The sequence below is a fragment of the Herpailurus yagouaroundi genome, unplaced genomic scaffold, assembly GCF_014898765.1.
Source record: "Herpailurus yagouaroundi ecotype Mexico unplaced genomic scaffold, PumYag 77, whole genome shotgun sequence".
Lineage (NCBI taxonomy): Eukaryota > Metazoa > Chordata > Mammalia > Carnivora > Felidae > Herpailurus > Herpailurus yagouaroundi.
In genome coordinates this window covers 52,495,248-52,521,512 of record NW_024412388.1, presented here as the reverse complement: position 1 = coordinate 52,521,512, position 26,265 = coordinate 52,495,248, and the positions used below count along the sequence as shown (strand labels likewise).

At 35.8% G+C, this 26,265-nt stretch overlaps 2 protein-coding genes across 15 annotated transcripts in view; one reads left to right on the top strand and one right to left on the bottom strand.

The window, feature by feature from the left end:
• ITGB3BP (integrin subunit beta 3 binding protein) overlaps positions 1 to 15,648 on the top strand; it is a 73,519-nt gene extending 57,871 nt beyond the window's left edge. For 4 of the 10 annotated variants that reach the window (XM_040470481.1, XM_040470483.1, XM_040470478.1 and 1 more), the window contains 3 exons: positions 6,826 to 6,876; positions 7,542 to 7,561; positions 12,578 to 13,976. In XM_040470481.1, coding sequence (XP_040326415.1) covers positions 6,826 to 6,875 — 50 coding nt within the window. In that variant the 3' untranslated portion in view covers position 6,876; positions 7,542 to 7,561; positions 12,578 to 13,976. Of the gene's footprint in view, positions 1 to 6,825; positions 6,877 to 7,541; positions 7,562 to 9,346; positions 9,427 to 11,528; positions 11,644 to 12,577; positions 13,977 to 15,191 lie in introns of those variants that run through there. The other 6 variants (XR_005788616.1, XR_005788619.1, XR_005788618.1 and 3 more) reach the window with 6 other exon arrangements.
• A 10-nt stretch (positions 15,649 to 15,658) lies between these two features.
• ALG6 (ALG6 alpha-1,3-glucosyltransferase) overlaps positions 15,659 to 26,265 on the bottom strand; it is a 67,400-nt gene continuing 56,793 nt past the window's right edge. For all 5 annotated transcript variants that reach the window (XM_040470476.1, XM_040470473.1, XM_040470474.1 and 2 more), the window contains 3 exons: positions 24,299 to 24,367; positions 23,971 to 24,169; positions 15,659 to 16,854 (listed from right to left, as the gene is read on the bottom strand). In XM_040470476.1, the coding sequence (XP_040326410.1) occupies positions 16,657 to 16,854; positions 23,971 to 24,169; positions 24,299 to 24,367 (466 nt within the window). In that variant the 3' untranslated portion in view covers positions 15,659 to 16,656. The remainder of the gene's footprint in view (positions 16,855 to 23,970; positions 24,170 to 24,298; positions 24,368 to 26,265) is intronic.

Below are 26,265 nucleotides of genomic sequence, written 5' to 3'. Positions count from 1 at the left end.
AAAAAAAAAGATCCTTTCATCTCATTTCACCATTTAAAACCAATCATCATGAGCCCTTTTTTAGTGTGATCTTCTAAAAAATCATGAATCCCATTTGAAAAACCTTATACTGGATTTGGCAGACTATGATAACTTCCCTGATGATTAAACTTTTTTTTTTTTTTAACGTTTATTTATTTTTGAGACAGAGAGAGACAGAGCATGAACGGGGGAGGGTCAGAGAGAGAGACACACAGAATCTGAAACAGGCTCGAGGCTCTGAGCTGTCAGCACAGAGCCCGATGCGGGGCTTGAACTCACTGACCGCCAGATCATGACCTGAGCCGAAGTCGGCCGCTTAACCGACTGAGCCACCCAGGCGCCCAATGATTAAACTTTTAAAATATCTTTTGAAATACAATTTTCAGTTTAAGATTTAAATTGGTCGTTTTATTAAAAGTTCTTGAGAATACAGACAAATAGGGGCAACAATGCATTAATATATAACAATTTTTGGTGTTGAATTAGGATTATACATTGCATAAAAAGTTACTCGGTAACCAGTGTTCTGAAAACTTTCAGAGCATTAATGATGTTTGATCTACTGTGAACCCATATGCCTCTGATCATTTCACAGTATGGGAAACGAAATTAGTAGGTTTTCCCATAACACATGCATATCCATACCTCAGTAAGCAAAACGATCGTGGACTATAAAATATTAAAACCTTTAGACCAACTTAAGAAGGATCATTTTAATATTACTGACATCAATGCCATTTTGCAATCCCTGCAAACATATGAGGCATAACTGAAACTACTTCAGCCAATCTAGTATATGAGACTATATTTAGGATTATTTAGGATCTTTAACAAGTCTGTGGTGAGACTGCCGCGGGAAGTGTTGGGATTCCCTGCTGCTTACTTCCGAGGCCACCTGGGTAATTAATACAGGGCAAGAGCCCTGGCAGTACTCCTCCAGAACTCATGTGGGAAGAGAGCTGAGCAGGCTTCCTGAGCCTTTCAGTTGAGCAGCTAACTTCCGCCGTGATCGCAAGAATTTAAGAACATGAAAGCAGCTCTTAGAAAAGACTTGAGGTCTCTTCCCTCCTATACTGTGAAACTTGATTATAATGTGTAACTGGATTTCAGTGGTTTTAGTCTCCTTTAACATGAGAGATTTTAGAGGATCATAATGGGAAATTGTAATGATTATTATTTCCCATCTAGAGGAAATCTCTCTTCTTTATATTCTGTGCCAGTGGTATGAATATTTTTTTTTTAATCTGTAATTTTCTAGAATTGACTAGAATTAGGCTTTACATAGTTGGCTTTCACCAAGTTTTGAGAAATGAGGAAGGGAAAGTTGTAGAATAAATAAATGAATCATCATTTTAATAATGGGAAAAATTTTTTCCAAAAGTATTTTTCCCTCCCTGAACATTTATTAAGACATTTATTAAGACATGTGGTAAAAAGTTGTCTCCTTTCAGTTATCTAGTATATACCAATTCTTTGTGTATATACATGACCAGCCTTAAAACTATTTTCTAGGGGCGCCTGGGTGGCGCAGTCGGTTAAGCGTCCGACTTCAGCCAGGTCACGATCTCGCGGTCTGTGAGTTCGAGCCCCGCGTCGGGCTCTGGGCTGATGGCTCAGAGCCTGGAGCCTGTTTCTGATTCTGTGCCTCCCTTTCTCTCTGCCCCTCCCCCGTTCATGCTCTGTCTCTCTCTGTCCCAAAAATAAATAAACGTTGAAAAAAAAAATTTTTTTTTTTAAATAAAAAAAAAAAACTATTTTCTAGTATTTTAGGCATTAAAACTGACTTGCCCTTTACCAGGCCTTCCCTAAGGGCCAAGTGTTTGTTCATGTATAAAGGAGGTCCTGTGACTACATCATGTTTTAAAATTTCTAATAAGAATTGAATATTTGTTGTGGTGTAAATGAAAACTGAATTTAGATACATAAAATATGTAGTAGCTATGTATATAGATATATATTTTATATCTATATATATCACAATATATGTCATCTTCTGTTTCTGTTTCTTGGCAAGAGCTGCTTTAGCTCTTAATATTTCCTGAGTTTATTCAAATCTTTGTTAGCCTTTTAACTAATTTTTTAAAAGTATTGTCTGAAAAATCTTTTGAAGGTTACTTTTTTTATAATATGAGTTTGAGTATTTTTACTGAGTGTTTTTCTTTCTCTCTCTGGTTCGTAATATATATATTTTTTTATTTTGGTGGTTTTATTTTGTTTTTGATTAAAGATGATACCAACACATGCATATATATATACATATATACATATATATATACATATATATATATACATATATACATATGTATATATACATATGTATATACATACATACATATGTATATATACATATATACATATATATATACATATATACATATATATATACATATATACGTATATATGTATATATATACGTATATATGTGTATAACTTTTTTGCTGAGTTAATTTTTAACCCCTTTTATTTACACATTCATTTTACAAGGACTTTGCTAGTGCTTTGGCATGTGAAACTAATTTGCTTTGTATATACATTCCTTATTTAGGGATCAAGCCTTCAGCTTTTTATAGAAATTTCTAATGTACTCCTTTCTTTTACTATGCTATTATCTAGAATTGTTTAAATTTTAAAATGTTTTGGGAATATTCATAATATTAGAAATTATATAATATAAAAACAACTCCCATAATATGTATGGGATTTGTTTTATTAGGTACTGAATGAAAATAAGAACACGGGCGTCTGGGTGGCTCAGTTGGTTAAGCGTCTGACTTTGGCTCAGGTCATGATCTCACATTTCATGGGTTCGAGCCCTGCATCAGGCTCTGTACTGACAGCTCGGAGCCTGGAACCTGCTTCGGATTCTGTCTTCCCCTCTCTCTGCCCCTCCCCCACTTACTCTCTGTCTCTCTCTGTTTCTCAAAAATAAATGAACATTGAAAAAAAAATTTTTTTTAAGAAAAAAATTACTTGTTTTACTATCAAAAGAATGTCCTTCAGATTCTCATAAAATTTTCCTAGGATAGTTAAAATAGACAAAATCAGGAAAATTCCAGCATTTATGCTATTGTTGCCCCTTCAGCTTGGTCCTTTAGTTCTATTTATTTTTCCATGGCAGGAAAAATAGCTTGTTTGGCATCCGTTGCAGTCTTTATGACAGGCAGAGCAGTATGATTGTAAAAATAACATGCTTAGTGATTTAAATAAATAGACATCTGACACACATTCTTAAGGCTTTATGTAACATTCAGGGAAAATTAAAACATACACAATAACATTAAAAGGTACACTGAGATTTTCATAGTTTTGAAAAGAACTGGACGTTGCAAATCAGGGAATGCTTTGATAGAGTATATGAATAAAAGAGGATCTCTCTTGCTAAGTACCATTTTCTTAAACAAAGGAAAGCTTTCTTTCTTTTTTCAGTTACTTAGGAAGTAAGCCTAACCTCACTTTCCTAAATAATATTGGCTTTATGACTCTTAGAAAAATAATGAGATGAAAGGTCCTTTTTCTGTCAGATTTGGATGTGAATTTTCATAATTATTCTTAATTTGTTATGCTGAAGATTTAAAACATGACCATTCAGTGAGTTGATACAGATGGAATGTCACATTATCATCACATGGTAAGGCATGAAATTTATTTACTTTATATAATCAACCTCTACTTAAAACAACTTAATACAGATATTCCCAAGTCAATAGATGGCATTATATAGTACTTAGTATTTTCATTTTTTCTGCAGATATTAGAAAATACCATCATTGTTTGTCTATGACCAGTACTTTCAGTAAACAAAATGTTTTTGAAAAGAATGTAAGCAAATTGTAGAGCCATTGCCAAGATATGAAATCTAGACACTTAGCTTTAGTCCAAAACATATTTTATCTGTTTTGAGAATAATTGTGTAGGTTGCAGTATGCATATTTGAAATGAAATGTAACCATCTGAACTTTACATTGTTCAAAAAAGTTGATTGTCTCAGCTGTTTGTAATACAAAATATTTCAGAATTTCTAGCTGTGGCCTTCAAAAGAAAAGCACAAACTATGTTTCTGTTTTCTTTAGCTAACTTACTGTCTTACATTGTAAAATTCATCTGGGTTATAGGATTTTAAAGTTTTCAGATTCTTGGACTAGAGGACAAATTTTAAACTCTTTCTGTTCTAAGACTATAAAGTAGTTTGATACTGCCTTTTCATTCTAACCATCCACTGAAGTATTTTTTAACTTAAAATTATGTTGTTCTTTCCTCCACTCAGTCTTGAAAAAGCATTTATCATGTCGGCCAAGTGATTTCACTCCCTAGAAGACTACTACCCTTTTAGCTTTTCATACCTTAACATTAAACAATATCTTTGTTCAGACAAATACTTCAGTTTTAAAAGCACTGGAGTCTGAAGTTTAGACATGATGAGCTTTAGAAGAAACAACAAAAATTCCTTCCTATGTCTTAACGTTCTTGGTTTATCTGGAGATAAAAAATGGAGGTATTAGTTTTGGTGACACAGATATACATTAATGTACAACTGTAGTCTTCAGCTCTGTATCAGGATTCAATTTTCATGTATGTTGTACGTGGTTCATAGTTTTCCTATTAATAATGTTAATGCTCTTATTTTACACTGTTCATCACTGTTTTGGGGATACATTTTGACTGCTTACTTGAGATTTGTCTAGGATTTAAGGAAAAACAAACTGATTTATTACTTTTCAAAGCCTTTTAAATAATTTTTTCCATGATTTAAATTTTTGTATACTTCTTTAGAAGTATGATCATTTTTATATTTTAAATAATCTGTAAAAAAAAATTAAACCATAGATTTGAACTCACTTAATAGCAATTATGTGTTTAAGAGGTGTAAATAACTTGGTATCAGACGTTACGAATATCCAGGTGCTCCGTATGTGCTGATGACAACAAAATTGAAACGAAAGACAGTAATAATTCTGACTGGTTTTCTCTGCAGAAGATATTGATTATTTGTGTGTGGTGAGAGATTTGGAAAATTCAATTAAAGGAGTTGTGCAAAGGTTTCATAAATTTTCCTTCTACAGCATGTACACAGACATTGTTGCGTATTAAATCAATGCAGCACTTCACAATATATTTTCTTTGAAACATAAAAATAAATAACATTTAAACAGTTCTGCTTACTACAGAAACAAATTTTATTTTCTGTGAAGCATTTAGTCATGTGCTATCACTGACTCATACACATTTGCCAGCTGTAACAAATTTTATAGACATTTTCTCCAGAGACATATCTCACATACTATGAATTTTTAAATGAGCAAATGGTGAAGAAGGGATGTCAGCAATATAAAAATTGATCAGTTAAAAGATAAAAGCATAAGTAAAGAGATTTGTATGGTAGTCTTAATAGGTTTTATTAAATAAAAATACTATAAAAAGACAGTAATGAACAGACTGAAGACTAACCGTTTTTGAGGTGGAGAAAAATTATTCTGGCACATTTAGTAGAAATTGGTTTTATGTCACCTGACAGGTGAACATTTTTTCCCCCATTTTAACTCTTAGAGTAGTCAGGAAAGCTCCTCAAAAAAGAGTTAGATAAATTCTCTAAGTGGTTTATGTATTTTAAACACATATGGAGAATAATAAAGCAGATATTTATAGTGTTATATAGCTAATTAAGTAGTTAAAGCAAGATTTCTGTGAAAAGTAAGTATTAGGTGATTTTTCGTCTAGCTCAGACCTCATATAGGAGGAAAGAAGTCATTTTAATTCATACTGTTCACACCTTATGCTTCAGCCCTCTGGAATCTCTCAGAACTCCAGGCCTCTCCTGCTCCTTTCTCTGCCTAGATTGCTCTTTCTTCCTTCTCTGTCTAGCGAACTCCTGCTCATTCTTTAAGGTCAGCCTCAGATGTCACATCCTCTGTGACTCTCCCCAGCTCACCTAGGTAAAATGAAATTGCTTCCTCTTCTAGGCATCTACAACACTTGTCTGAATGTTTATAAATGTATAACGTTGTAGTGTCGCAGTATATTGTAATCGTCTGGTTACAGGGCTCCTTCCGGGCTCCTCCTTGGCAAACAAACAAAAGTCATATCTCTATATTGTAGCCTCAGAACCTCGTATAGAACCTGGATAGAAGATCCACAGTGCATGTTCAATGAATGAATAAAAACAAATGCAATTCTAAGGATTTCTTAAAAGAATGTAAATATTTTCAAATACTTAGAAATTGCTATCTCCTTACGTGCCTCATCCATTTAATACTTTTTGAATGCCTCTTATGAGCCAGGCACTGTTCTAGCATTGGTGATATACTAAGGAACCAGACAGACCTGGTCCTGCCCTCAGGATTATAGAATCTGTCACAGAAGATAAGTATGTATAATAAAGGATAAGCATGTATTATAATAGTAATAAGTTTTTTGGCACTTTCTTTTTTTTTTTCAATATATGAAATTTATGGTCAAATTGGTTTCCATGCAACACCCAGTGCTCATCCCAAAAGGTGCCCTCCTCAATACCCATCACCCACCCCCCATCAACCCTCAGTTTGTTCTCAGTTTTTAAGAGTCTCTTATGCTTTGGCTCTCTCCCACTCAGCACTTTCTATCCTAAATTCTAAAATGTATGTTTCAGAATTAGGCAAATCAGTAAGATGTTGAAATGAGAATTTGTAGCACCAAAGCTATTTATAATGTAAAATAAAACTTTATGTTTAGGCTCTTTAATTTCATTCTATTCAGCATTTATTCTGCATCATATACTGTGACAACTTACTTTAAGCTGTTTTTTGAAAAAAACACTTTTCTTTCTTACAGAATTATATCATCTTGACAGCTATGAATTCCTTAAAGGCATTTTAAACTGAGGTAGGATCTCACCTTTCTTTTCTTTTTTTTTTTTTTTAATGTTTATTCAATTTTGAGAGAGAGAGAGAGCATGAGCAGGGGAGGGGCACAGAAAGTGGGAAACAGAGGATCTGAAGCCGGCTCTGCACTGACGGCAGAGAGCCTGACAGGGGACTCAAACTCACAAACTGTGAGATCATGACCTGAGCTGAAGTCAGATGCCTAACCAACAGAGCCACCCAGGCACCCCAGGGTTTCACCTTTCTAATTAAGGTTAGCCTTGTTAAATTTCATTGTTTTGTTCATGTGGAAACATTTTATTTACATTATCAAATTTGGTACTGTCTATAAAGAAAATAGGAACATGAACTTTGGAGCTGTTGTTGAAATTATAATCTAATTTTATAAATAAGAGGACAGTCTGACAAAATGTATGAGTTAGAGGCTGATTGAAAAGAACACCATCAGCTAGGCTGATCAGCTAGCACATATTTTTAGGTGAGTGTAAAGGGGGCTCTTAATTTAGCACCTTTAGTATAAATAACTAATTAGATACTGACAGGTGGGTTATAGTTTCTGTAGGACACATGTGACTGAACAAGATATAACAAGTCTTTGAATTTGGAAATGTGCTAAATTAAGTAAATAATTATATATTAATTAGTTGTATCTTTCCTTCACAACAGTTCCCTATGGATTCAGCAATGTAAGTAATAATGATAGATTTATAACTAGCTTATTATAACATATTAGCTAGAAGCAGTATGAGTCATAATGTGATATTAGTGTCTAATGTACCTATAACTGAAAGCTCGCATGAAGAGCTAGCCTATCTCAGACTTAGTGGCATCAATATTAATTAAGATTCTTAGAAGCTAACCAGATGTTGCCTGCTATCTCTTAGGAAAAAAGTTAATGCAAAATGAATTCTATACTGACAATCCATTTCTTTGGAAATGGTATTTAAAATTATTAGTATTAGCTTCCTAACAAACTAGCTGTTTTAAAAATATTTGCAAAGCATCTTATACACAAAATTGTGTCACTTTCATTCATTAGAATGTTTATTCTGTTGTACACTACAAATAATAGTTTATAATAATAGCTAACATTTATTGAGCACTGTCAATGTGCCAGACTTTATATATATTCCATTTAACCTTTTCAACAACTTACATGATATATAGTTATTATCTTTATTTTATAGGTGAGGAAACAGAGGCACAAAGACGTTGTCCTGGGGCACCTGGGTGGCTCATTTGGTTAAGTGTCCGACTTCACGTCAGGTCATGATCTCGCAGTTTGTGAGTTCAAGCCGCATGTCAGGTTCTGTGCTGACAGCTCAGAGCCTAGAGCCTGCTTCAGATTGTGTCTCCCTCTCTCTCTGCCCCTCCCCTGCTCACGCTCTATCTCTCTCTCTCAAAAATAAATCAACATTTAAAAAAATGTAAATACCTTGTCCCAGAATTACCTAAGAGGCAAAGCCAGGATATTAACCTGAGTAGTCTGGTGCTAGAGACGGTGCTTTGCTCACTCACAATAGTGATGTGTGATTTTCAGGTTTCTCTATTGGTCAGAGGTTTTAGATCCCATTAAACAGGAAGGATATAATATATATACATATACACACATACTTATAGGACTAAACATTTTATACAATTTCTGGTCCATGGAAATCCAACAGAAACTATTAGAAGACAGTCATACATCTGGCAGAGAACATATGCATTTAGTATATGACAGTCTCATCCATGAACTTCAGGTAACTAAGGCGTGCTGGGAATAGCTTTGTGTTGCTGGATTCTAGTAAAGATCATCACATGTTTTTCTTTTTTTAATGTTTGTTTTGAGAGAGTGGGAGCAGGGGAAGGGCAGCGAGAGAGGGAGAGAGAAGGGGAGAGAGAGAGAGACAAAGAAGGAAAGGGAGAGGAAGGGAGGGAGGGAGAGAGAGAGAGAGAGAGAGAGAAAATGAATCCCAAGCAAGCTCCATGCTATCAGTATAGAGCCCGACATGGGGCTCAATCCCACCAACCATGAAATCACGACCTGAGCCAAAATCAAGAGTCAGACACTTAACTGGCTGAGCCACCCAGGTGCCCCAAGATCATCACACATCAGGCATGTTCTTCTGAGTCTTTAACTTGAGGAGTACTTTCAAAAGACTTGAAAGAATGAAAGTTGACCTACCACTCAACTTCCTTTTCAGTGGGAAGCAGTGGAGGGAAAAGACAAAGAAATGAAACTGGACTTCACCTTTGAGGCATTTCCCTGGGTTCTTTTGACTGTGTTTTGGGCAGTTTCTTCGTGATCTCACCCATTCCTTGGCTTTAGTTCCACCTTAGTGTAGTACTGTTTATGGTTTCCAAATCAATTTGTGACCTTCTCCTGAGCTGTAAACCCACAAGCTCAGTTGCCATATATTGTCCCCCAAATGCGCTGATTTTTATTATTTCCCCCCCCCCAAATTCTTCCTCATTTCTGTTTTTTCTAGGGATTACACTCATCCAGTGATAAGACTCAAAACCTCAAATTTCTGTCCCTTTTTGTGGCCCCATACCCAACTGCTGCCAGGTTAGATCACTTCCGAAAATGTTTACCTCTCCTTTCCATGACCCCTGCACTAGTTTATTCCTTCATTACCTCTCATCCATATTATCCTCCCTATGGTAACCTGCCTCTCTGCCCCTTGCTCCCTTTCCCCTACAGCCTGTTCTGCTACTGGACAAATTATGCTTAAGAAGGTATCACTCTACCACATTCACAGTAAAATCAAATTTATACTGACATTCAGAACTCTCCCTCATGTGACCACAGCTTTCCTTGTCCTTGTGCCTCAGTCCAGATTATGTACCATTCTTCAGGCACATTCCTCAGAGAGAATCTTTCTCATTCCCTTATCTTTGTTCCTGTCTCCTTTGCTTGACATACGTTTTTCCCGTCATTGTCAAAAACTTACCCGTATTTCAAAACCTTCTTATAACTCACCTTACATTAGGCTTCCTCAGGTCTCTCTTCCATGTTCTCTCATTTTGGCCTGTGCCCTAGAAACCTCTGACAGTCACAGTACTCCTGATACCGTTGTGGCCAGCTTCCCTGTCTGCACATCAGCTCCTGCCCTTTCACACTTCAGTGATTATTCCTCCTGACCTCTATTATTTACTGGGGGAAATAACCCATACGGATTCACTCCCATAGCCTTTAACAAACAAAGCCTTTATAAAATCATGTTAGAATAAGAGATACTGTCAGTAAGAGAGGCAGCAACCTATGGGTCACAGGCGTACAAAGACCAGCAAAGGGATGGTGGAAGCATGGTGTGGGTTAAATAGTAATAGGTGATACTGCAGGAGATATTGGGATACTTCATCTAGAAAAAATTGGATACATCATTTGGTGAACAAAAGTATATGGCTTAGTATAAACAAAGCACTTGCATAATGCCAACCTTTTAAAACCTAGTAGTCAAGCTAAAGATACAAGATTAATATTATACACATAAAATGATAATAATATAAGGCAAACTATAATAAGCAGTACAAATTCAGACCTCTCTCCCCTCTTCTTTCCAGGATTCTGACCAATAGCAAGTACAAAAAGGGACTAGGAGTCCAATGAGGATCCAAGTATCAACTTAATTAGTTGGAGGAATTGATAACCTCCAACATGGCAGATCCTCTGGCAGAAACTTGGGGTAACTAATATAGATTGTGCCTAAGGCAGAAATGGAACCTCCTGTCTCCCACACTGAGTCTAAATCTTGAACCCTGTGAATCTAAACCTTGAACCTGAGGAGAAAGCCGGAACTTTGAAATAGACCTGCCTATGCTTGATTGCAGATGAGATAGATAAAATGGGCTGGTCTCTTTACAACATGAAATTAGGAAGCCCAAAGATGCATTGGACTTGAGAGTAGACAGTGAAAGGGAAACTCAGTAATGGGAAAGAGTGTTGTGTAAAAAGAGTGACATATAATATTACTGGCAAAATGTAGACCAATGTTCTGGACTTTGGCCAGTCAAGTTTGTCACTCCTCCATGGAGTATAGAGAGCAGAATAATTGACAGTTCCTTCCTCTTCAGACCAAGGAGTATAAACTAAGAACCAAATGAAGAATAAGCAATAGTATAGAAATACACAACAGACATAGATCACCTCAGGATGGAGTGATTAGGTCGTTATTTAAGAGTTCATTCTTTGAAAATCAAATCTAGTTATTTCACTCTACATTATGTCTGACAGAGGACCTTCCAGACCCTAGTAATGGAAACTTTGTACTTTACTAAGAAGCTTGAATTTGAAAAATGGGTAATTTTGATGGGCTGTATAAACATACGAGGCAGAGAGAACAACATGAACAAAAAGGCAGAAAAGCAGAACGATTGAACAGTAGGCTCAACCACATCATTGACAGTTCTGATCACTAGGCTTAATAAGTTCAGACTTTATTCCTTAGGCAGAAGTGGACCAGTGAAGATTATTGTTTAGGGAAGTAACAATCCAAAATATATTTCAGAGAGAATATAGTTGTTATACGAAGGATGAATTCTGTCAAAATACTGCTCATGAACTGCATCACTATGTCTAACTTGTATTTTGTTTGTGTTCTGAGATAATTCATCTCCAGAGCCAGTATGGCAGTGTAGAGATAATACACATGCTATGCTCCCTTCTAGCAGTCATGATCAATCGATGAAACTTCTCTGCATGGTCTGGCATTATAACAGAGGACAGGATTTGGATTACACGTCCCGCACCAGCTCTGCTACCTACTTAGCTCTGTGGCCTTAAGTAAGGCACTTGGTTTCCCTAAATCTTAATTATAAAATGGGACTGATAATATTTACCTTATGAGATTGTACAGAATAAGCTTAACTAGCACCTCCCCCATAGTAACTATTTAATGATAGTCTTCCTTTCCTGAATGGTATTGTCATTAGTTCTGATAACTATGTATCAATAACCTACAGGGATATTAAGTTAATACTAGAGTGCTTAAAATCTTCTATAGGAATTCAGACCAGACTCAAGTTGGCAAGAGTTGGTTTTTAAGTTGGCACCCTACCTTCTTCTAGGACAAGAATATATGTGGACTCCCATGAATAGGGAAATATAGGGGACTACCATGCATTACTTCTTCATGGCTGCCGGTGTAAGCATGAATGGGGTATTTCAGGAATCAAAGGTCCACATGCCCTATGGGAAATGTGTCATCACTTGCCAATAGCTGCTCTTGTCAAAGACGTCCTCTCACACAAAGGTCCTAAGCCAAATGACAAGAACTTCTGCCACCACTAGGAGTCCCCAGAGGGACACTCGCTGAATAGGAATGTCAGTAAATACAGTCTCTTTTTTTGGGGGGCAGCTGTTGGAGGAAACACCTGCTGAAAGGCCCTTAAGGCTTACAGACAAAAGGCATGTAGATTTTGGTGTTTTCAGCAAGTAGATCATGTAGGAGTTTCAGAAATCTCTCAGAAGTATCTCAGATAAATCTTCACATAAAGTGAAGAGTGTGATGTCTGAGTAATCATACTGACAATTATTTGTGAAGGTGAATGTTGCTTAGAAGATTCAAAAATAAGCAAATGAGAGATTGCCAATATCTAAACTAGGTACCAAATTACATGGTAAATGGGTGTTTAAATCGTGTCTTAAGTAGTGTATGAGATGCATGTTAATTTGGAAACTAATTCTTGATTTAACAATCATCTTTTATATCCTGCAGACATTTAGAAGAAATGCACTTACTATGGACACCAACTTCTTCTGCATCTGCCTGATCATATTTAAAGGAACAGAAGAAATGTTTGTAATTAATCTGCCCAGTAAATACCAGATCATAGCACTAGGCAGGTGTGTGTCTAGATAAAATTTCTTGCAGCTAATTTAAACTTTCTACACACAGCAGTAGATAATCTCAATGTAAATAATACATTTCTTCTTGACCCTTTAATGTAAGCCAACATGTAGAACAAGATCTTGACTTCAATTCTGTATCACATACACTTCTGTATACTTTTAGCATTTGTGGATAGACTTAGAACATTTATGAAAATGGCACCTTTGGTAAAACTGTATGTTTTAAAGCTCAGATTAAATCTAATGGTGAGTGGAATTAGGTACCACTTTCCCATTTAAAGCCCCAGATGTGTATTAATTAGATTTTTTACACTTACAGAATTTTCAAGAAGTTTATTGTATAGCCACTGTCTCGGGGACGAGTCTTTATTATATTCTAGTTATTCCTATGTTTGTGCAGAAAAACTATTTCAATGTTTAAAAATTTTTATCCCTTTTATAGAATAGTGGAATGCATTTTTCAGTACATTTTAAAATATGAAGTTGTTCTTAAACTGAACTACACACTGTACTGAATTGAAAGGACCTTTCTTATGGGTCAGGAATCATTTTGATTCCTTCCAAATGATTTTGAAACATTATTTTAAATTTCTATTTTTCTGTGGTGTTATTTTGTATTATAATCATCTGTACTCTCACGAAACAAGGGGAAGAGGGTATCACAGGATGTGTTATAACTTGATAACACGGTTTTTTAAAACTTCTGTATTTTTCTTTGACCACTTCTGCAGGGGAAAAAATGCTATTCCCTTGGTACTTGCCCTAAGTCTTGATAAAATTTGTGGAAGATACTACTGTATCATGAAATAAAAATACTGTATGAAAATCTGAAACAAAATTTAACTTGTTTGAAAATAACTAATTTCCCATTTAGAGAAATTTCAGATTTACTTCTTAAAATGAAAATGGGTTTTAAGAACTATTAAATGACATAGATACTAAATAGTAACCCAATTAACTATTAAACCTAATTGCCTTCACTAATGACTTTATTGGTACTATTTAAATAAGACTTTTAAGATAATCTGCTAAATATTAAGAACACTTTGTGATACAGTCCTTGTAATAGGATATTACTGAAAATATACCAAAAAGAATAATTCTTTTTGTGTTCTAGCACTGAAAACTAACCTTAGGATGTAAAGCCAAAGCATATAAAGAAACTTACATTAGTCAGGAATTAAAGGGTTAAGAAGTAGTTTGGTTTCATATGTAATGCAAGTTATGTAGGTATGTACTTAATGCTATTAAATCAGTTACTGTATGTTTGACCTCTTGATATACTAAGCTTTTGCCTTTCAGAACAGCTGGGTCTGCTAAGAATCATTTCCCAGTCCTCTTCATTGTAGATCAGATGACTCTCGCTTTATCACCCTTGGAGGCCACATGAAGGACAAAGCAGAAAGATCCACACACAAAACTAATGTTTATATGGGGGGGAGGGGGTGCGGCATGGAGGAAGGCGGGGGATACACTTGGCCCTGATCTTCCAATGAACATAACAGAAGAGAGACCAATTGAGACTTGAAACCCCTGTGTTACTCCAGCCTTTATTTAGTTACATCCTATCCATCTTTTACTCTTTCTATTGAACAGAGAGGCTCCTTTGGCTGCCCTGACTTTTGTAAATGTTTCACTCACTTAGTTGTGGTTTATCATTTGGACAGAATGCTACATCTGGGATTTTTCTCCCCTCCTTAAGGCCTCAAAGGAAAATGGCTTCTGTATGCTTCATATTTGATACATGAACATACACCCTGTTCTCTTCATTTTAAGAAGCAAACCTAAGTTTATTGGCAACAGAGAAAACTGCATTTCTCAGAAAGGGCCCTTCCCTCTAAACTGAACTTGAAAATAACTTAGAAGGGTTCATTTTTTTTGACAGGTAGATTAGTGAAGTGAGAAATCTTTAATATTTTTGCATTACCTAAATATCTTTATATTTAGATATCCCAGTAATCCTGTCACTGAAATACTTTAGAATTGCCTATTTCTGTGTTTTTAATTCATCACTGGACAATTTTGGTATTTTGTTTTTGTTTTTTAATTTTTTAATGTTTATTTTTGAGAGAGAGAAAACAAAGCAGGGGAGTGGCACAGAGAGAGGAAGACACAGAATCTGAAGCAGGCAGGCTCCAGGCTCTGAGCTGTCAGCACAGAGCCCAACACAGGGCTTGAACCCATGACCATTAGAAGTCAGACGCTTAACCAACCGAGCCATCCAGGTGCCCCCATTTTTGGTATTTTGGAACCTAATCCAAGTTCAGAGTGGACTCTTCTTAAATTGGTTTCTAACAGATAGTTAAGACATACTTGACTTATAATTGCTACAAGTCTCCATAAAAGCTACAATGTTAACTCAATATGATTAGGTTAAATCTGGAAAATGTATAAAGAATTTGCCCATAACATCCTTTGAATATGTACATATTCTATTTTATTAATATTTACACACTTTTTCAAATGTTTCTCTGTTCCAGTTATTTAGAAGTTAGAACTTCCTCATCATCGATTTAAATCAACATCCTGTGTTAAACCTATGTATGCTATTCCAAAAAATAAAAAATAAAAAAATAGGACTACACCAGCCAGCCAAGATGCTGACATTTGGGCACAGTGATTACAGATGGTGACCATGGACAGCAGTGTTCCTGCTGATTCGGCAGTGATTCAAGGCTGCTTTTCTGTGCTGACCTGCCCTTTGAGTCTTTATGCACATTTGCTTCGAAAAAGAAATACTTCCTGATTTTTGCTTTGTCTAAATGTATTTACTTCCTTTATCAGACTTAGAAGTACACACCTTCTTGTATCAGCCTGTGGCTGTCCATGTCTAGAACCAAATTTTCTTTGTGTATATGTGTTCATTGTTTTAAAATGTATCACCAGTCAAGATACTTTAATGGCTATCTTATAAAAGAAATATATTCATTAAAAACACACGTTGATGTGAAAATAATTGTTTTATTCTTATCACAGAGAGTAAAGACAACACATCTAGACAACACATCTTTACATAAGAAACTATAACATCGATATGATACATTTTTACCAATTGAATATGACAGTAAAGATGAGCTTCTCCTAATATAGAATGATACATTAACAGAGCCAAGTCAATATGAAACATGATATGAATCAATGCTATGGAAGTGGTTATCCTGAACCATGTCACAACAACAACAATAAAAAGATCAGAAGGATGAAATCCTGCATAAGACCATTTAACTTAAACAGAATGATCCTGGAAGTTTAGAACTAGTGATCATGAGTAATTAAAAAGACATCACTCAGACCACTTAGATTTAAATTCAAGAAAATTCACTGTTAAATTGCATTTAAGTAAATCGGCATTTTGGAAAAAATAAAAACATGGTTTAACCTCTCTGCCTGTTAAAAAGAAATTCAAACTTGTACCATGTAATGAGGCATGTTCAAACTTCAAGCAGTTTAAATTGCCTTCTCACAGTAATTTAAAAGATTGTCACAAATTTAAACCCTGAGATAGATTTCTAAAGAATGAAATACACATTACTTGTATTCCAAGGAAGGAAAACGAAATTTAAATACCAAAATTAGTAATTTCCTTTAAAAAGAAGGGTTAAATTCTCCTAGTGAGTTCACTGGATTTGCAGATTTTCTTTAAGACAACAAATTGTATATTTCCTGAGTTAATCCTGGGATTAAGGGCATTTTCTCTTATTTTCCCACTTGGATAACTGAATATTATAAAACTACAGTATGTCTTGGCCACTCAATAGTTAGAAAATAAAAGCCTCCACTGGGCTTGGATCCCATATAGATTTACTTTGTATAGACAACAATGACTTTTCACCATCTTTTCCCTGTAATTCCATGATCCTCAAAATGATAATTTTATTTATACACAGCAAAAAGTTCAAAAACCGTTTAAGCACTGTTAATATTTTCACGTGTTTGCAGATGTACCTAGTTGATTTTCTTCTGGTTTCTTCCACTTTTGGAATCCCACATGATTATAATGTTAAAGTAGACTAAGAAGAACAGGAAATGTAAGCAGGATACAAAACAAACCAACACAGAAAATAAGTCCGGTAATTTCTGAGGAGGATCCAGTGTGACAGTTATCAGTGTCAGAAGTACCATAGTGATGACTGAGATAAGAAACTACAAGGAGGGAAAAAACAAATTACTGAATAATATAAAAGATTAAATGTACTGGTAATATTTACTTATAGCTGTAAGTGAGCAGAACTGAAGGTGAAGGGTGGGACTCCAAGCTCTTCTAATGGTGGATTTCTTCCTCCTAGGCTGCATGTTAGAATCATCAGTGGAGGGTTAAAAATCTCTATGACCAGGCCATACTTCAGACCAATTAAATCAGTTTCTAGGGTAGGCCTCAGGATTTAAAGGCTTCCAAGTGATTCCCATGTGTAGCGAAAGCCTGAGAATTCCTGTCATAAACTTAATACCACCCAAGTACTTAAAAGTTACCTGGAACAGACAATACTGCTAGTCAGGGTTAAATTCAGGCTACACTCCAGGGCCCTGAGTCCTTATAAAATATAAAGTTCTAAGCTAATCTAAGAACCCATCTATAAAAAACTCTTCCATGGCAAATAGTAATATTTCATGTTCATGCAACATTCAATGAGCTAATGCTGTAGTAAATCATGGTGGGGCATATGAAAGAAAATGTAATCTTCTGGCCTCAAAGAGTTTTCAATTTAATTAGGGAAATGCATGAACTAGTTAAAATCACAAGGTCACATTTTACTAAAGGCCAAAATGAGTAGTAAAAATACTGCATTTATTGCAATTGTGTAGCAGTTTTCTTGACACAGAAGCTGCTTAAGTAAATGTTCTATATTTCCACATTTACTTGCTTTCTAAGAAGTGAGAAACCATTGCTGGTGACTTTCATGAAGAAGGTGGTACAAAAATGGAACCCTAGAAGATGTTTTAATGGCAGGATTTAACGACCTGAATAGAGTATGCAGTGCTCATTCCAGATGCAAGCTTAGGGATAATAACCAAAAAAGACTCAGACAGGTATAAACGCTACAAATACCCTCCAAAGGGAAAATCCCCTGAGTCAATCTTAGTGTAAAGTGAAAATTTCTAACTTCTGAATTGAAATAATCAAATTTAAAGTTTCAAACTTAAGAAATACAGGGCTGGTTGAAGAATCAGTGTTAAGGGACATGCTAAAATTCCTTCCATTTTAAACAAACTCTAGCTATTACCCCATTTGCTCCTATTTACAGCAAAGTTTCCCAAAGGAGTTGCCTATAACTTAATGCATCCAATTCTCCTCCCATTTCATTAGTAAATCCACACCAATTAGACTTTCACCTCAGTTGCTCCAATGAAACTGCCCTGATCAAAGATCCATAATGACTTCCACTGGTTATTTCTTATCACCTTATTTGATCTCTCAACAGCATGTGAAATAGCACATTACTCCCATCTCCCTGACACACTTCCTTCACTTGACTTCCATAACACCATACTCTCCTACTGTTAATCCTCCACCAGTTAATCCTTCTCAGACAACTCTGATGGCTCCTTATGTCCCCTACCTCTAGGTACTGTAGTATCCTAAGACTCAGTACTTAGTCGTCTTCTGTACTCACACCTTTTGTGAGCTCATCCAGCCTGGACCTCTCTCCCCTAAACTCCAGACTCATATTCAAATGGACATATAATAAGCATCTAAAAATATGCATACAAGCTATCCTTAGTAAGATTAACAGCTGACTTCTCATCAGAAAACATTGAGGCCACAAGGCAGTAAGATGGATGACATTCAAATTGCTGAAAGAAAAAGACAATTCGATTTCTAGCAAAAATACCCCTCAAAAACAGGAAAAAACAACATAAAACACAGTTGATACATTTGAAAACACTGAGATAATACAAGTATGTTCTCTAAATACATTGGAATTTTTAAAAATTTTTTAATGTTTGCTTATTTTTGAGAGAGTGAGAGCAGGGGAGGGGCAAAGAAACAGGGTGACACAGAATCCGAAGCAGGCTCTAGGCTCTGACCTGTCAGCACGGAGCCCAATGCGGGGCTTGAACTCACGAACCGTGAGATCATGACCTGAGCCAAAGTCAGTTGACCGACCGAGCCACCCAGGCACTCCATAAACACATTGGAATTAAATGAGAATACAAAAACAGGAAGAAATCTGGGAAATCCCCAAATATTTGGAAACTGAACAAGTTTCTAAGTAATTCATGAACCAAAGAAGAAATCACAATGGAAATGGACTATATTTTTAACTCAACAGAAAAGCAAATGTCGAAATTTATGGAAAGCTGGCTTAATATGACATAGAATTTACAGGTTTGAATGCCTCTATAAAAATGGAAGAAAATTTTTAAATCAATCACCTAAATTTGAAATTTAAGAAACTAGATAAAGAGTAAACCAAACCAAAGGCAGCATGAGAAAGAATAAAATTAGAACCAAATCAATGAAATAGAAAACAGAACACCAGGGGCGCCTGGGTGGCTCAGTTGGTTAAAGTGTACAACTCTTGATTTTGGCTCAGGTCACAATCTTGCAGTTTGTGGGTTCGAGTCCCGTGTCGGGCTCCATACTGACAGCTCAGAGCCTGGAGCCTACTTTGGATTCTGTGTCTCCCTCTCTCTCTGCCCCTCACCCCCGCCCCCCCACCCCCACCCCCTGCTTGCACTTTTTCTCTTTCAAAAATAAATAAAGGTTAAAAAAAATTTTTTTTAAAGTCAAGTGTATCTGTATACAGTAGTAATGAACATTATAAAAACAAAATTAAGAAAACAATTCCATTTAGAAAAACATCATAAAGGGGGCGCCTGGGTGGCGCAGTCGGTTAAGCGTCCGACTTCAGCCAGGTCACGATCTCGCGGTCCGTGAGTTCGAGCCCCGCGTCAGGCTCAGGGCTGATGGCTCAGAGCCTGGAGCCTGTTTCCGATTCTGTGTCTCCCTCTCTCTCTGCCCCTCCCCCGTTCATGCTCTGTCTCTCTCTGTCCCAAAAATAAATAAACGTTGAAAAAAAAAAAAAAAAGAAAAAAAGAAAAACATCATAAAGAATACTTAGAAATAAATTTAACATAAGTACATAAGACCTGTACACTGTTGAAGAAAATTACAGATTTTCTAAATTAATGGGAATGTATACTATGTTCATGGATTTGGAAGACTAAATCTTATTAAGATGGCAATATTCCACAAATTGATATACAGAATCAAAGTAATCCTTATCAAAATCTCAGCTGGGCTTTTGGAGAAATTGACAAGCTGATGCAAAAAATAATATGGAACATAAAATAGCTAAAACAATCATGAGAAAAAACAAAGTTGGAGGGCTCATGTTCTGAATTTTAAAACTAACTACAGAGCTATAGTAATGAAGACAGTGTAGTACTGGAATAATGATACACATGTATCTGTGGAATAGGATTGATTTAGGATCAACTGATTTTTAGGATCCTTATATTTAGGATCAGTTGATTTTTTTTTTAATTATTTTTTAAACTTTTTAAATGTTTATTATTTTTGAGAGAAAGAGACAGAGAGCAAGCAGGCAAGGGGCAGAGAGAGAGGGAGACACAGAATCGGAAGCAGGCTCCAGGCTCTGAGCTGTCAGCACAGAGCCCGACGTGGGGCTTGAACTCACAGACTGCGAGATCATGACCTGAGCTGAAGTCAGCCACTTAACTGACTGAGCCACCCAGGCGCCCCATGGATCAGTTGATTTTCAACAAAGGTACCAACACAATTCATTGGTGCTGGAAAAACTGAATAAAGTTGGACTCCTACCTCACAGCGTATATGAAAATTAACTCAAAGAGAATCAGTGACCTAAAATTAAAACATTTCTTTTAAGATTTTTTTGTTAAGTAATCTCTACACCCAATGTGGAGCTCAAACTCACGACCCTGAGATCAAGAGTTACTCCTCTGGGAATGCAAGCTGGTGTAGTCACTCTGGAAAACAGTATGGAGGTTCCTTAAAAAATGAAAAATAGAACTACCCTATGACCCAGCAATTGCACTACTAGGTAATTATCCAAAGGATACAGGTGTGCTGTTTCGAAGGGACACATACACCCCAATGTTTATAGCAGCACTATCAACAATAGCCAAAGTATGGAAAGAGCCCAAATGTCCATCGATGGATGAATGGATAAAGATGTGGTATATATATAAATGGAGTATTACTCGGCAATCAAAAAGAATGAAATCTTGCCATTTGCAACTACGTGGATGGAACTGGAGGGTATTATGCTAAGCGAAATTAGTCACAGAAAGACAAACATCATATGACTTCACTCATATGAGGACTTTAAGAGGCAAAATAGATGAACATAAGGGAAGGGAAACAAAAATAATATAAAAACAGGGAGGGGGACAAAAGCGTAAGAGACTCTTAAATATGGAGAACAAACAGAGGGTTACTGGAGAGGTTGTGGGAGAGGGGATGGGCTAAATGGGTAAGGGGCATTAAGGAATCTACTCCTGAAATCACTGTTGCACTATATGCTAAATAATTTGGATGTAAATGTAAAAAAAAGAAAAGAAAAATGCAAATCAAAACCACAAGGAGATACTACCTTGAATGCATTAGGGTGATTAAAATAAAAAGACAGTAACAAGTGTCAGTGAGGATGTGGAGATACTGGAACCCTTATAACACTGCTGATGGGATTGTAAAATGGTATGCAAACCTTGGAAGACAGCCTGACAGCTTCTCAAAATGTTGAACATAGGACAACTAGCAATTCTACTTCTAGGAATATCCTCAAGGTATCTGAAGACATATCACCACACAAAAACCTATACATGGATGTTCACAGCTATTATTCATAGTAACCAAAAGGTAGAAAGAGCCCAAATATCCATCAACTGATGAATGGATAAAGAAATTGTGGTGTATCCATATAACTGAATATTTTTTAGCCATAAAAAGTAATGAAGTATTGATACATGCTACAACATAGTTGAACCCTGAAAACATGCCCAGTGAAAGGAACCAGTCACAAAAGACCACATTTCATATGATTCCATTTATATGAAATATCCAGAATAGGCAAATCCATACACACAAAAGTAGTATGTCAGGGGTTGGGGAGAAGGGGCAGAAAGCAACTGCTAATGGGTACAGGGTTTATTTTTGGAGGGATGAAATGTCCTAATACTAGATAGTGATAATGATTACACAACTCTGTGCATAATACTAAAAGACACTGAATTATACACCTTAAAAAGGTGAATTTTGTGTTGAACTTCAATATAATTGCTATTAAACAAAATAAAGGTCCTCTAAATACACCTAGTTGCAATAGCCATAGGATAAAATTTCAGGCTTTTGTGGATTTTTTTTAAACCTGTACTTTGCCATATAAAGATCTCCTAGAGAGCTAAGCCTGTCAAGTGATTTGTTTTGTTTTGTTTTGTTTTGAACTAAAGAATAAACTGAAGTTGTGTTTGTAAAAAAAAATAATAATAAAAATGAAAATAGTTACACACTCCTCCAACTGAGCTAGCCAGGTGCCCCCTCAAGATAAAAATAAAACTCTCAAGAGAAAACATAAGGGTAAATCATGACCTTTACACAATGGTTTCTTAGATAAGACATCAAAAGCACAGGGCATCTGGCTGACTCAGTCAGTAGAGCATGCAACGCTTGAACCCAGGGTCGTGAGTTCAAACCCCAGGAGGGAAACAGAGCTTACTTTAAAAAAATAAATAAATAAAAAATAACAACAACAAAAAACAAAGAAATAGACATACTGGACTTCATAAAAATCAAAAAAACTTTCATGCTGGAAACAATACCATTAACAAGTGAAGGAGGAACCTACAGATTATGAAAAAAATATTTGCAAGTCATATCTAGTAAGGGACCTGTATCAAGAATGTATAAAGAACTCTTACAACTCAAAAATAAAAAGGCAACACAATTAAAAATGGGCAAAGTATTTGAATAAGCATTTCTTCAAAGAAGATATACAAATGGCCAATAAGCAAATAAAAAGATGCTCAACATAATTAGTAACTAGGAAAATACAAATCAAAACCTCACTGAGACTTCACTCCCACCAGGACAGCTGTAATAAAAAAGACAGTAACAAGTACCATCATGAATATGGAGAAATTAGAACCGGCATATATTGCTGGTGGGAATGTAAAATCACGTAGCACTTTGGCCAACAGTTTCTCAAAATGTTAAACACAGAACTACCACTCCTAAGGGTACATTCAAGGGAAATGAAAACAATATGCTGATAAATTTATACACAAACCTTCACAGCAGCATTATTCACAACAGCCAAAAAGTGGGATCAACGTAATGCCCATCAACTGATGAATAAACAAAATGTGCTGTATCTATTAAAATGAAATACAGTATGGAAATAAAAAATAATGAAGTACTGATACATGCTACAACACAGATGAACCTCAAAAACGTTATGCTAAGTGAAAGTAGCCAGTCACAAAAGACTATATTTTTTATGATTCCATGTTATGGACTGAACTATGTCCCGGGAAAATTCATGTTGCAGCCCCAACCCCAATGTGACTACATTTGGAATCACAAACTTTAGGAAGCTTAAATGAGGTCATAAGGGTGGGACCCTAATTTGATAGGACCAGTGTCCTTATAAGAAGAGGAAGAGAAAAAACATTTTAAATAAATTTTTAAAAAATAATAAATAAAAAGAAGAGGAAGAAACACCAAAGTCTCTACACACCCACAACAAAGAAGCAGCCACATGAGGACACAGCAAGGTTGCCTATAACCCAGAAAGAGAGACCTCACCAGAAACCTTGATGAGGCACCTTGATTTTGGACTTCTAGCCTCTAGAACTGTAAGAAAATAAATTTCTGTTGCGTCAGCCACCTGGTCTGTGGTATTTTGCTATGGCGGCCCTAGCAGAATAATACATTCCACTTATATGAAATGTCCAGATAGGCAAATATATAGGTACAGAAAGTAGATTACTGGCTGTCCAAGGCTGGAGATTAGGGTGGAATGGAAAATGGCTGCTAATGGGAACAGGGTTCCTTTTTGGGGTGATAGAGATAGTGTAAAATTAGGTTATGGTCATGGTTGTACAACTGTACGTACATACTTAAAACCAGTGAATTGCATACTTTAAATGGGTGGACTTTATGGGTGAATTTATGTGAGTTATATCTCAAAAAAGCTATAAAAGAAAAAAGGTATTACATTTTTTTTTTAAATAGTGCCATGCTAAGTACCATTCTTTAAAATCTGAACAACTTACCAAATATTGTATAATTCTGGAAAGAAATGTAAAACATGGGAGATATTTCCTAACAGAAAGGGAAAAGGATTTCAACTGAAGTTCTTCTTCAGAAGTCTTTTCAAATATTGAAAAGGAAGTTGAACAAGCTATAAAAAATGCGATCGTTGTCACAACTAAGGGCATTAGGAGTTCATCCTTCAGTAGAAGAGGTAGCATACTGTAAGGGAAAAACAGAAAAAACATCAAAAGAGAATTGCCAGTTCAAACCACATCACTCTGAAAAAAGCTTTAAATGAGTTTATAAGAAGTATACTGAAAATACTATATGAATATTGGTTTGACTCACCTAAATGTTGACACAAGTAAAAACCAGGTAGACATAAAAGGAATTTCACTTAACACTAAGCAGACTGGTCTAAAATGATAAAGAAAAAAAAATATTTTAATCTGACAGAATTTCAATTCTTGTGAAAAATATAAATACATTTTATCTGTCTGATCTTCGGGGTAGCTAAACAAACAAACAAACCAACAAAAAACAGCCAGTAAGGTCTCCATATAGATCACTGATTCATTTTTTTTAATACCTATCAATCCAAACTAAGTGAGTCTAAACATAGAGAAGGTATCTACTCCTCATAATAACTGAAAAACTGCTTCTTTCAATATTCCATTAATGGAACATTTTTTTTCTAGCCTACAAACAGCAGCTTAAAGAAAGGATCAGATAAACAGATCCAAACATTCAGAGATAGAGTTTTTTCGTGTTTCATCCTACTTGGGAAATAAATCAATTCCCAGTATAGTGGTATTCAAACTTCTTTTGTATGATCCTCCATGATACATATTACTAATATAAGTTAAAAATTAAAGTTGTAACAGACAAGATCATCTTCTGCCACTGAAGCAAGAACAACAGAGATAAAACTTACAAGAGGAAACAAGCTGATAATGGTAGAATAAAAGAAAAGAGGGGAAAAAAGTAAGAAGCAGCCACAGGAAAAGAACAATAGTATAGGAAGAGGAAGCATAATGCCAATAAAAGGAACTTTATTATAGAGTTTAGGATTATGGGTCCCAACTCTGTGACCTTACCACCCACCCTGGTCTCATTACCTTCTGGATTCTACTGTGGCAATGTTCAAGTAGAAGAGGACCTGAGTCTTAGTCCCATCTCTGCCACTTATTACTGTATGACTTTGAACAAATGATTAATTTAGCCTTTTTTTTCTTATGTATAAATGGAAATAATAATACTTGTATTGTTAAGTAGTTGAAAGAACTCTTTTACAAGTATTACCTAATTTTTTAACATGATTATTTCTGTGTTTCTAACGTTTACTAGCGATTGTGGTACATTACTTGTGTACAATACTTGTTGTTATAGTTGTTTTGGGTCTCCTTATTTTAGAAGCTTTGAGCATTCTCCTTTTTAGAAGGATGACTTTCCCCCATATCAACTAGCATATGAGATGTAAAGTGTGGGGTTACAAACCAATTGAAAACTACTGCACTAAAAGAAAATACTAGAGGACTTTCAGTTTCACTGCTTGATGCTTTTTAAATCAGAATGTATTTATGTTAAAAATATACACATAGTAGGTGCTCAATAAACATTATTTCTCTTTCTGGGTCAAAACTCCCATTTATTCATTCAATACTCATTTACTGAATATAAGCATTTGTGGAAAACTTATTACGTATAAGCACTACTCTGAAAGGAATACAAAGAGGAATATAACTCAGCCCTTGACCTCAAGGTACTTAATATTTATAATCAAGTACCAAAATCCTCTGCATCCTCAACCTCTTTGAATCTTTCCCTTTATCGCCTTGTTCAAAACAAACCTTGGCTCCCTCCCGCTGAGGAAAATGCTGTCCCTCTGCCCTCTCAACTGTGCCTGTTTTGTTGTTTCCACAGCCTTCAAACAAATGGACCCAGAGGGAGATAGCATCCTTGGTCTTTATCACTTCTTCCACACCAGTTCTCCCTCTCTCCGCCCGACCAATCTCACCTTTGAATCTCATGCATCAGGCTTCATCCCTATTAGTCCTCATCTTTGTTACCATCCACCAACCACAAGGTCACTTCCCTCATTACTCAATCATTTCAACTCCTTACTGTCACTCTCTACAACCCTACTCATCTTAATTCCTGGCAATTTTTACATAGACACAAGTGATCTTCCAACATCCTGACTTCTCATTTGCTGGAGCTCCTCTCTTCTGGTGATCACATCTTCATCCCTACACCTTAGGATCATACTCAGGACTGCAACCCCTCCATAATCACAACCCATCAACTGCATCCTG